Genomic DNA, 13,198 nt, shown 5'->3' with positions numbered 1-13,198 from the left:
ATATGCAGCACTTTATTGACGGCCTGTTAACATATGCAGATTCTGCAGTCAGGACAGCTCTGAAGGCACAGTCAGTATACACCTCTGAAAGCCTGTTGTTTGTTTGTAGCCTGTATCATTCTATGTAATATAAGGCTGATGAACCCAGAGAAGTGAATAGAAAATGGCAGAGATGAGCACTCTGAAGATGACCCACCAACAGCAACCACACAACAGAGCGCTCAGTTTGTTCAACAACAATGTGCACAGTGGATGCAGGATGGCAGCATCATACATGCCTTCACTTCAAGGTGATGTGACAACTAAAAGAAAGGTAATATGTTTTAGTAGCAATATATATGCAAAATAATGTAGTAATATACATTCACTAACTGAATAACCTGCATAGTAAAGTACTATCATACAAATGTAACAGGAGCAACAATATGTAATACAATGTACTGGCAATAGCAAGGGGCAAGAGTAGAGGAGTCATCATTTCCGAAGCTAATGTCACATGGTGCAGGCAGCAACTGTTCCCACTGGCACACACAGGTAAGGACCACAAGGTCTCCCACATTTATTTTATTTATTTATTTGCAGTTGGTTTACCAGGATAGTCCATTGGGCCAAAGAACCCGTTTTCAATGGAGTCCTGGGGAGAAAAGCTCCAGAACTAAGTATGTTACAAAAAGTGATTCATACTAGCTATACAAAACTATAACAAATTACAAATTATATAATAATCCAAAATATTTTGACACCAGAAAACAATTTCAAGTAAATACAGAAGAAATAACTATGAAAGAACATTAGATAAAATTAATAGATTATAGATAGTAAAGAATATTGCATGAAAAAATTTTGAGTTTGTATCATATTTTGAAATACTGAATGAAATTTCTGAGAAATAACAGACATTTATGAAGGAAGCACTTAGGAGGTGAGGCCTAGTACAGTTTTCCCTATAATATGAAATGATAATGTATACTAGTTATGGATAAATAATCAGGAAGAATGCATGAGGAATCAAGGCAAAGAAGGAAGATGGCAATTGCAAGTAAATTAGCTATGTGGGGTAGGAGCAAGAGCATTCCCACTTGGATACTAGGTGGGAATGAAGAGATCTTTTAAAAATAAAGTGGTTGGGGGTGGTGCGGATGGATGATGGTAGAGAGTTCCAAAGGCGGGCAAGGACAAAAGATAGAAGATTTTTCCCTGGGGGACGAGTGGGTTTATAGATTTCTAATAGATAAGGGGGATCTGTTTTTCTGGTAATGTGCCCAGACTTTATCTCTGTGTCGCATGGATGCTAGTGTATTTTTGGATCGCCAGGGGGCTGTTTTAGTTTTAATTCTCTTAGTCCTTAAGGGTGCATGAGAATCAAGTATTTGTAGGAATATTGAGTTGAAGTGGGCAACTGCGTTATCTAGAGATAATGTTTTTAGGCAGTTCCAATTTATGGATTTTAGAGACTTTGAGAAGCTTGTAGGATCAACGTTTTTTTGGTTACAGATAGTAATAAAATTATGGGTATGGTGCAGGAGTAATGGGAGTCGATGTGTGAAGATGGGTATGTGGTCACCAAGGGGATCAGGTAGAGTACCACTGTCAGAGAAATAGTGGGGGTGAGAGACTAGAATCCAGTCTAGAATACTGCCATTAGAGGGGTTTTTAGAGGGGTATGTTGTGGAGTTGATAAGCTGTGAAAAGTTGTAAAGGTTGATATTAAGAGGGTTTTTAGGGGACTGAATGGAGGCCCAGTTAATATTCATATCACCAAGGATTATTGTTTCATTGCTAATGTTGTTAGAAAGCCAGGAGAGGATATCTTCAAGTGTAGAAATATTTTCTCCTGGGGGGATATAGAGTGAGGCTATACAAATGTGTTTATGTGAGTTAATTTGAAGAGATGTGAGGAGTAGTTCAGCATTTTTGAAGTGTGGAATGGGTTTGTTATAGGGGGTAACTGACAATGAGGATGAATATAGGAGAGCTACTCCACCTCCTTTTTTATGGGGCCTGTCTTTTCTAATGATTGAATAGTTTGGCGGAATTATTTCAGAGTCTTTTATATGGGGTTTTAACCAAGTTTCTGAGATTGTTAGGATATCCGGTTTATTGTGAATGAGCCAGGCACGAAGGTTTGGAACTTTGTTTACTATGCTTTGGGAGTTAAAGGAAGTAAATAAAATGGACTTGTCTGTAGAGGAAACTGTGGAGAGGCCAGGGTTGGGATGGATATCACCGGATAGTAGAGTGGAAATTAGGTATAAGAGTGGCTTAGAGAGGTAGATGGACAGTTTGTTAGGTAGATTGGATTCTATTGTGGATTTAAGGAATCTGCTAGTAACTATGGGGGAAAAATGTTTTTGAAGGGTAATGTATTTGTATGGGAAAAGTAGGAGGTTATTTATAGGATATAGATGTGGAGAAATAGGAGTGTGTGAGTATGGTAGAGTAGAGTCAAGGTGGTTGGTGACATGGAGAAATTGTGCATGGTGAAAGTTAAAGGGTTGGGTGAGGTAGTAAAGATAGGATAAATTCAGGAGAAGTAGAAATAATAAGGAAATGAATGAGGATTTTGAAGGCATGATGGAATGTGGAATATGTAGAGTTGATATACTGTTGATAAAATATTTATGAATATAAGAGAGTTATGTTTGTATAGGAGCAGGTAAGTTTAGGAGTATAAGAGTAGAAGTGTGAAATAGAGTTGGGATTGGAGTGGGTGTGGTTTGGGAGTGGGGTGGTGTGTAGTGCAAATAGAGAGGAATCCTACTGGTTAGGTGGGATAGCTGTGGTGGGTAAGTAAAGATTTTATGGGCAGAAAGAGGGAGGGGTAGATGTAGGGATTATGTGGTTGGTTGGATAAGAATTTCTGTGGGTGTGCCTATGGGGGAAATAAAGGTAGATGCACTGGGGGTGGGTGAGAATTGGGGGTAGGGTAGGGGAGCGGAGTGAGCCCACAGGGCGAACGGAGCGGGAAGAACCAAAGAGGTCCGGAGAGGTTCGAGAGTCTATCAGTGAAGCGTTGTTTGCAGATGGGGTAAGTTAGAATGGAAGTAAGACCTGGGTGTGTTGGGTGAGAGTGAACTATGAGAAACTAGAGAGAGAGAGTAGGAAAAGAGATGTTACAGCTAGAGTGGACTAAAAGAGTTTAGGAGATACAGTGAGAAGGAGGAAGGTTAGAGCTTTGAGAGAATACCTGAAGTACATGCAGTGAAGTCTATTTGGAGGAGGGTGTCACCGAGTGGATAGGTACAGAAATACACCTTACTCCACTAGGATATCCTCGGGGCCAAGTTGAACTAAAGAAGAGGGCAGCTAGTGTAGGTCGGGGGGGGAGAACATAGAAACTAGAATAAGGGGTTTTAAGGCTGCTGGCTATCCTGGCAGAGGAGTGTACTAAAAACAGCTATCAAGGCTGAAACAGTAAGTTAGTAAGGGTTCAGCTGCAGTTACACATACTTCCTTAGCTTCTTCTTGGTTCAAAGTCCAGAAAAAAGGGGATGAGGCAGCAGAGTAGGTTGCTTTTGCTTGAGCAATTAAGATAGCTGTATTATTAAGGTAGGTTTGAGGTGTCCTCACTGGCTTAAGTCACAGGGGTAACTCAGGGCAGAAAGCTATAAAACAGGAGAGAGAGTTACGAGAAAAATAGCGTTTAGTACTATTTAAACACACCTTGTTTCTTAATAGCAGTAAAAGACAGTTAATAAGTCTATATTAAAATAAGAGACATCACACATTATGTAGCAATTAGAAGCACTTCCAAAAATAGACAGGGCAAATGGAATCTATATAATAAGCATTCATGATACAGTAATGCATAGACCTCTGTCCTGACCTCTACCAGAGGTCAATGGCCCAGCCTTTGTTGAATGCCCCTGCCATGCCTATGTGCAGTTCCCATCTGTGTTGTTGAGGCATGAACACCAACTCCTGACGTATGACCTGAAAGAGAAATGTAAACTGCAACACATCTCACCAGCTGGAAAGAAAGTGAACTCAACAGTAGGCATGACCACCAATTCACATGATGAAAGTCTAGCTGTTTCTGGCAGGATCACTATGGACATACTGAATATCTGGAGTGATACTACTACTGTCATATTCGGAGGCGACTCTGAGAGTGCTGCACCTGGACAGCAGTAGGCAATATCTGCAGAGCTGCATATAATGACTGGTTAGAGTCATGAATCTCCTGATACAGCCTGTTTTTATGCACTGGCCAATATGACGCAACTGTTGCAGGGTAGCAGTCTGTACCCTACAGCGATTGTCATTTTTCATGTCAGGCCACACACATTCTGCATAGGGCTCATGGTATAATATGCAGTGCAGGGCTTGTAAACCTAAAGCAGACCACAGCTGTGCCTACAAACTGAACTGCAAAAGCTGTGTATGCCACTACACAAATGCAGTGTCTACAACATCCCAAGCCCTTGCCAGTGACAACCTATGTGGCTGGTACTACCATGGTCCACCACTGCAGGTCTGTCTGTAGGTTACAGTGGTGGCCTACCATCAACCAAACAGCTGTTAATTCCTTTGAACACAAAAGGTCTGTACTCTGTGGTTAAACCTCAACTCTGACCTACATGCATTTGACCTGCTACAGGTGTGGTTGTTTCATCCTGTCGAGATGCCAAAGGAATTATATCTATGGCAGTCTCCAACAAGCACTTAGACAGACTGGTCCATATGCCCATCAGAAGAGGCCATCACTGGCAGAAGACCTGGTGGTACAGCACATAACAGGAAAAGGTGTTGTTTCCCATACCTATGCCAGAGTGGCATCCTCAGCTCATGAGGCTGCTATTATGATATAAGCCACCTTCTGGTGACCAACCCCTTTGGGATAAAGGAACAACATGGAAAGTAGAGGCAGCAGTAGCAGGACCTGGAATACAATACAATGTCAGTAACATATTAATACCACACATGAAATGCAAGTATGATACACAAGCTAATACATATGTCACCTGCAGTGCAGGTTGTCATGCCATGGGCTAATACATATGTCCCCTGCAGTGCAGGTCATCATGCCATGGGCTAATACATATGTCCCCTGCAGTGCAGGTCGTCATGCCATGGGCTGATACATATGTCCCCTGCAATGCAGGTCGTCATGCCATCGGCTAATACATATGTCCCCTGCAGTGCAGGTCGTCATGCCATAGGCTAATACATATGTCCCCTGCAGTGCAGGTCGTCATGCCATGGGCTAATACATATGCCCCCTGCAGTGTAGGTCATCATGCCATGGGCCAATACATATGCCCCCTGCAGTGCAAGTCATCATGCCATGGGCTAATACATATGCCCCCTGCAGTGCAGGTCATCATGCCATGGGCTAATACATATGTCCCCTGCAGTGCAGGTCATCATGCCATGGGCTAATACATATGTCCCCTGCAGTGCAGGTCGTCATGCCATGGGCTAATACATATGTCCCCTGCAGTGCAGGTCGTCATGCCATGGGCTAATACATATGCCCCCTGCAGTGTAGGTCATCATGCCATGGGCCAATACATATACCCCCTGCAGTGCAAGTCATCATGCCATGGGCTAATACATATGCCCCCTGCAGTGCAGGTCATCATGCCATGGGATAATACATATGTCCCCTGCAGTGCAGGTCGTCATGCCATGGGCTAATACATATGTCCCCTGCAGTGCAGGTCGTCATGCCATGGGAAGCACACAGTTATCAGCCATGGCAGATTTGCCACTGTCACTCTCCTCTACTAATAAATAAACAAATATCGGTCACATACTGCAATGTTACACAGCAAGAGAAAATACATTCTCAAAAATAGCAGTACCGAAGGGTACCATGGCACAAAAATGCAGTTTACTCTCAATACAAGGGATCTCACCCTTCAACCTATCCTGGGCACTTCTTGGACCCAGGATAGCAACATTTTCTCATTCTCTTTGAGAAGCATGTCCCAGGTGGGTGGTGACACCAGTGTCCAGGTCTGCTTATAACACTGATATCTTATTTTTTGCATGATTCTGCACAACAATGACCTTTAGTAGCATTCCTAAAAGTGTTCCTGTGGCAACCCACAGCAGTGAAATCTGCAATGATCTCTGCCTAGTGTCTCTGTCTATTCAATTCTCACCACATCCCACCAGGCTTGAACTGCTCCATATGGATGTGGCTAGCCCAAAGAACTGCATGCACCCCTTGCTAGATAATGTTTAGGCTGCAGTTCCTAGAAGCCATTTCAATGAAACACACATCAAAACCATGCAATGGAGCTAGGTGATACACATCTGGTATCACTGACAGATACATCGTCAAATGGCAACAAAACAGTCCAGAACATGTATGAATACATTATTTAACCAGATACTTACTATGCAGAATTCCAAACAGCATCATTACACCAAAGTCCTTATATTGCAGTCAGTCTGATGGCATCATATCATCTAATGCAAGATGCATACCAACATGCACATATGCTATAACACAATGCAAACAGACTATAATATAATATTATAAGCATGCATATACAATGAACTTCAGGGTGCTATCATCTTCAAAAAACATAACAGTATATCATATGAGTGGTACCAGCAATGACAATGTACAAGGGTACTGTTGGAGAAGGCATCCAATAGATAATAATATACCACAGGAAACACATTCATGCCATTGCATAATAGGGAAGTACATTGTCAGGGTTTGTGTGCACCAGTAGTGGGTGACTGACATGTTGGTCAGCCAGTCCTGGTACTGCCACCAAAGCAAACCAATGTGAGTTGCCACTGTACCATAGTGCTGGAAAAAACAGCAGAAAGGAGAGGCTAATCTCCCCTTGTCTGGACTGAGAAATAGATGTGCCTCTAAATCAGGTCTGCATACTTTCTACATAATGATCCCTGTATATGTTCCAATGCCTGAGTGGAGATCAAAAGCAAATGCATGGGTCTCCTTTGGACACCAATTCACCAGAGTACAGGAATACCAAAGGTTCATAGGTTCATAGGATGATACTAAGCTATTGGCCCAGAGGCCCTTATAAGCCTAGCCAAGAATTTCACCCATGCTCCCACAAAGTCATGATCTTGTGAGCAGTATAACTACAAATGAAGTGACTTTAATTGCTAGGAGATGGTGCACCAATGGGCACTAATGAACCATGAGTTCAGGACCACTATAGTGTCCGCTGGTTAGCATATAATATCCCATAATTTTATCTTTAAATCTCTTTTTCTTTCAATGTAGTCTGGCCTCATCCATGTGTGCTCTGTGTTCTATAGATCCAGCTCTTTAGTATATAATAGGTGTGATATGCATGGTGGTCACTTAGCGTCACATAGGGTAACTGTCTTTACACCTTGCAGATAGCTATCATATACATGTGCAATACCAATATCAGTGCCACATTGTACAACTGTCTTTACATCTTGATGATGGTTGTCATATGCATGCATGGGGAGAGCTGTCAGCCCCATATTGTGCAAATATATTTACTACATGACAGTAGTTGCCATGACCCTGCTTGTTGCCAGCGTCTGCATCATGTAGCATGACTGTCTTCAGTAACATTTGGTATGAGAGGGCCAATGTTTCCTCCATGCACCACTGGCCTGACAGACTGCTATACAACACAAGCAGTACTACAGTCACTTTATGTAGCCTAAAATAGTTATGCTATAGCAGGTTTTCTAGAATGGGATATTGTTATGTATTATGTGGGGATTGATTTATATTTTTCATAATAACCCATGTCACAGGTCACCCCCCCCCCCAACAACAGCTGAAGGATATGTGGAAGCCCAGTCAGCCACACTGTCTGTATACTTTGATTATTGGGCTGACTGGATGACCTCATATATGAAACACTAAGCACCTAGAAAATGTTAAGAAGGTGTATAGGGATAGAATGGCAGTAAATTTCTGGAAGATATGATGGCAGCATTACATCTCAAATTACCTAATTGTGGACCACCCTCCAGTACATCCCCAGCAGTCTGTAAGACAACCTAACCTACCACATTTGAAAGTGCCCATATCAGGCCACATGTCCCCCAGCACCCAGTCCAGTGAAAGCACCTCCTACAGTGCTAGAGATGGTACCTAGCTCATGGAAGACAAATCAAGTAGTCTGATACTGCACCCAGACAACTTCTTAGGCAAACACAGGAGGCACCACCACTCCCAGAAGGCACTGGGCATGCAAGTAATATCATTCTTGTTTCTGCTATATAATATATAGTATAATTTGCATATAGTTGTTGGATGCTGCCTTGAGCATGGGCTATTTGAGTTATACATTTTTTACCATTTTATACCGTTTTATTTTAATATTCATATATATTTTTATAAAGAGTTCATACATTACCTATCAGTGTTATGTTGTGGATTGTATATTCTCTTTTCCATGCTGGGTTCTAAATACATACACAACAGGTTGATCATTTGTGTGGTAAATGTGGACCTATCCTTTTAGATGACTGTCACCTTTACTGGCATAGGCATGTGTCTTGCAGAGGGATATTGCTGCTTATATCCCACACACCTTGTCAACAAGGCTTGCAACCCTCCATAGCATGCTTACAGTGCACTATTGTTGTAGATGTCAGTGTCACATTACTGTAGTGATACACCACCCACATTGTGGACAAATTGTGCACTATTCACAAATGTATGCATGTATTCCATTAAACACCACTGCACTGTTTCTGAATTGCATACAGTTGACATGCAGAATTACTTACATAAACCACCTATGCATGCAGTGGCATATGTTCATAGCTGGCTTTAGGCACCAGCAAACCCTGCATTCACTGGGTTCCCCCTGCTCCTGGGGAGATCTATGTCAGATGATACAGTTTTCAGAAACGCAAAATTCATACAGACGAGACTATATGATCGAGTTTCCGAAAACTCGAACATAAAAAAAAAAACACAAAAATCCACAATTTTTTTAACATTTATACAGGCTAATGACACAACAGTCTTTACAAGCCTAGCCAATAATACCCAGGATATGACAGTATTATATCTTAATTACCCGGATATGGGATGGGGTAATATCAGGTTAATGGGTCTTTGGGATTTGGAGCCCTGAGTCATTTTACAGACTTGACACTGTGTAAAAGTATCTTTTAGCTGGATTTGAACCCTTAATGCTCTGTGTCCTTTATCTAAGCTCACTGCACTTACACCTTATGCCACAGTAATAGGTAATATTTTTCAAACATACACAAGGCTCATAGGTGATTACCAGGCTAACAACCCCAGGGAGCATTTTCAAGCCTAGTCATACTTCCGTGGGTGAGAATAAAACCTTGTACCTTATATTTGTGAGGCAAACATTTTAACCATTGTCAACCCCAACAAAGTTCAAACCTCCTCTCATAATTATGATCTGAAACCCTAAACTTTGTAAGTTATTTTACAAAGTACCATCAAATCCTTTTGGGAAAGAGTCATATGATAGTGAAGGTGCTGTGTTTCTTGTGCTGCGGCCCTAATGTGATTATCTTACGCAACCATCACACTTGTTACATCACCATTCATGTAAACTGGCAATTATTTCATATGATGCTGGTACTTGTCAATAATGTTGCCTTTAATAAGTGCACATGCATTTCTGCCCCTTATTGAACAAAAGGGGCAACATTACAAACCTGTGATGGTTGTTTGTTTAAAGAGAGACAGCTGAATTCCTTTTCCACACTCACAAGACAGTCTTCAAGAGATACTTGACTGTGACACCCTCTACCCCACCCCACTCCCCCCACACACACACAAACAATAGCTCCATTCAAACTATTATTAGCACTCAACTTTGCGGACTGTATCATTACTCTACCTAACCCTCCATTCATAAAGGTGCACTCAAGCACATCTGAATGGTCTAGAATGAAAAATTGTTATGTTTTGTTTTTTTTCTGAAACAGGCTAAAAGGTTGTTTCTCGGTCCTCACTTGTTAACAAGTACAGTATCAGTAGTAAAGTTTCAGGAGGATGACTCATGGCAAATATTTTCCATAAACTGAAACCCTACATAACACGACTATGATTAATTTTTTTGGTCACTTATACTGGCACATACAGATGTTGTTATGCACTTGAATTCAGTGTAACATAAGTTAACATGCAACTGGCAATGTTATTTATTTTGTTTTATTTTCCATTTTTTTAGTTCTTCAGTATTATGACTTAAAACTTTCAGATAGTTATTTATTTAAATCAAATAATAAATTAAACTGCAATCTATCATAAGCAGCTTAGCTTTTTTAGTTCATCTCCCAAAATCATTTTCACATTTGCCACGTGTACATCTCTTCAGTGCCACATATACATCTGAGTGACTTTAATGAATTATGTGGGCTGAAAACATGACCGTGTTTACAACTTTTCCAAGCAATACTGAAAAACTCCAAAGTTAAAAGACACTGGCACCTTTGCCAAATGTAATCTAATAATATTCATTAATAAGTAATCACATTTGCTGCATAGTTTTGCTTCACCACACATTTGTTACTATGCACCAGTTTGGCAAGAGCAGATTTGGCTCACTGCAACTGCTTTATCACTAGAAGAAAGAACCACCTTGCCACTGGGGTGAAATTACACAACACTTCTGTCTAATTTACAGCATCAGCATTAGACCAACAAGCAGCTTTTGCTTCTGTTTGTGTCAATCATTTCAGCACATGAAAGCAAGAGCTACTTGTGTTTCAATAATTCTGATAATTAAATCAGTAACCAGCATTTCTGACCTTGTACATACTCTGCCCCATCCCCAACACACACATTTCAACCTTCTGCTTTACTGAAAGTATGCTGGTTACATGCTTTCTAGAGAACATTATCTCTTAAATCATTCTCAGTCGTGAAAAATAAATACAGCAACTCCATTTCATTGCGTTTAATACAGTCACAATTCTAAGCTTAGACAAAATAATTTAAAAGACAGGCATCCTAACTTTCCCAGTGAGTGCATATAAGCACAAACCCTCCTCTTGAAGATGTTTACCTCAATAATTTATGACTGGCTTGTTAGGCAGATAAGTGGAGCTCTTGGAATAGCGTTTTCAATTTTTATTTTCACTTAAAGAATTTAACTGCCTAAACGATTATTTTTAAAATAAACGGATGCTTTTATTAGATTTATAGTTTCTACCCTCAATCATGGTGTAGTTAAACACTACAGTTCATTTGCTATCACTCAGTCACAGTCTTGGTTTCAGGATGATTGTGGACTATATACCTGCACCAGTAAATCAATTGCCTGATAATTTATATTGTGTAATTTCTCTGCCACGAAAATTGGACTTTAATGGCCTGTTGAATTGCTCACATTCAGCCTTTATATTAGAAAGATGCATGTATTATGTGTTGCAAAGTAACGTCACCATAATGATATAGAATTACAGACGAATGCAAATGCCTAAAACATAAATGGCATCATACAAAACATGCAGCCGCGGTTTGTAAAATACCCTGCAACGGCAGACATGTAAATCGTTATTTTTTAGGTTCAGCACCTTGGTAAATACAAACGATGTCCTTGCCCAAGTGTACAACAGTTTAAATGCTTAAGCACCTGGAGTCACCGAGAGATTATATATTATTTCTTTCTCTTCTCTTCGATGTGTTTAGGATTAGGCGTCGTACGGTGTCACCTTTTGCTAACCTTAAAATATTACCAAGGCTGACTTCCTTACAGGTATGCATGCCACCAGTACGTGCGTTGCCATGATTGTATGTGCTGTAAGCCTGAAGTGTTGCGGTGTGTTAATTCAGCCTTTGGGTCCCTTTGTATTTATAAACACCATCGAATTACTGCCGAAACACAACACGGTGACTGTGGTGATGCCCGTCTATGAAATCATGAAGGTTTTTAAACAGGGTGCTAATCCCGATGCTCCAAGACGTATATGAAATATATGAAGCGAGTGATATTAGTCATTAATGACCGTGCACTGTGTAAACAACCTAATGAAAGGCACGTTTTCAATGTATATTTTCATTTCTCAGCAAGGTAAATAGCTCTTAGAGCAATAATGTGTGTCTTCCTTTGGTTGTTATTTAGCAAGGAAAACTAGAGCATGAAAGTCTGATTTAGAGGCTCCCACACAGCTCTTAAGCAACCAGGGACTGATCTCAACAGAATCAGCGACAAATCCAGAAATAGGCTCGATCAGGGGCACTTTCAAAAAATATTAGTACTATTAATCTAAAACGTTCATTATTGTCATTACTTATTAGGTGTAAATCACCTTTTCTCCAAAGGGCATCACTTTTTGGAGGAACTGAGTGGTACAGAGCTAAAATTTCAATCAAAATCAGAGGCAGTTGAGAGGTATGTAAACTCCCATTTTCTGTAGCAGCATACATCACACTTGCAGACTGTCTGAAAAATAACAATTAAAATGACAATAATTAAAACCGTGATGCAGATCAGCTGCTAAACATGGAGAAGCAGAACTGACCCACCGACCCTGCAGCATATTACATCAGAGACAGTGATACAAACAGGAATACAGTACAATTTCTGTAACATGTACCTGCATTTTGGACGACGAGATGTTGGGAGGAAGCTTTACAGATGGAGTTATTTCTTCTAACGGCGGCAGAAATGGCAGGAAACGGAATTAATCTGCGAAGAAAACTCACAGCAGCTGATTTGTAAGCTGTTCAGAGAAGAGTCTACAACCAGCAAATGTTGTAAGCCCCAGTCCTTCTCGGGACACGTGGCTGTAAATACGGCCAGATTCTGCCCCCGTGGGACCGTTACGTTGTACGTTTTTAATGTACCCTCCTGCGGGTTACATCAGGACAAGCCCACATCGTATCCACTCATACTGCGTGTGTGCAGCTGTGGGTGTCGAGAGGAAGCAAATGGAGCTGTACTGAGGGAAATACCCCAGTGCCACGTAAAAAATCCTCCAAATAACAGCATGAAATATAGGTTAGATGGAGAGGTACTTATTCACCAGGGGTACGGTGAGGGTTGGGGTGCTGGCTACAAGCTCCCCGATATTATTGCCTTTATAATAGTTATTTGCTCACGGTTACTAATATACTATACTGAATACGCAGCGGGTAGCCCATGCATAACGTGCAAAGAGCTATTAGCCACCAAGAACCTGGCGCGAAACTAGTTAATAGCTACCTTAGCGAAAAGTAATGTGAGCTGTTAAAGTTAAACCCTAACTGTGAGCAAGCGTCGCTCCTGTAAAGAAA

The 13,198-nt window shown here is 40.9% G+C and overlaps 1 protein-coding gene across 1 annotated transcript in view; it reads right to left on the bottom strand.

Annotated features, from left to right (window-relative positions):
• Nucleotides 1-12,910, bottom strand: part of BCAT1 (branched chain amino acid transaminase 1) — a 327,555-nt gene extending 314,645 nt beyond the window's left edge. The window contains exon 1 of the mRNA XM_044087682.1: nt 12,520-12,910. Within this exon, the coding sequence (XP_043943617.1) occupies nt 12,520-12,525 (6 nt within the window). The 5' untranslated portion in view covers nt 12,526-12,910. The remainder of the gene's footprint in view (nt 1-12,519) is intronic.
• Nucleotides 12,911-13,198: the final 288 nt, after the last annotated feature.

This window comes from Protopterus annectens, chromosome 11.part0 (genome assembly GCF_019279795.1).
Source record: "Protopterus annectens isolate FY-2018-M chromosome 11.part0, PAN1.0, whole genome shotgun sequence".
NCBI classification, from domain to species: Eukaryota; Metazoa; Chordata; order Ceratodontiformes; family Protopteridae; genus Protopterus; species Protopterus annectens.
This window is presented reverse-complemented; position numbering and strand designations above follow the sequence as displayed.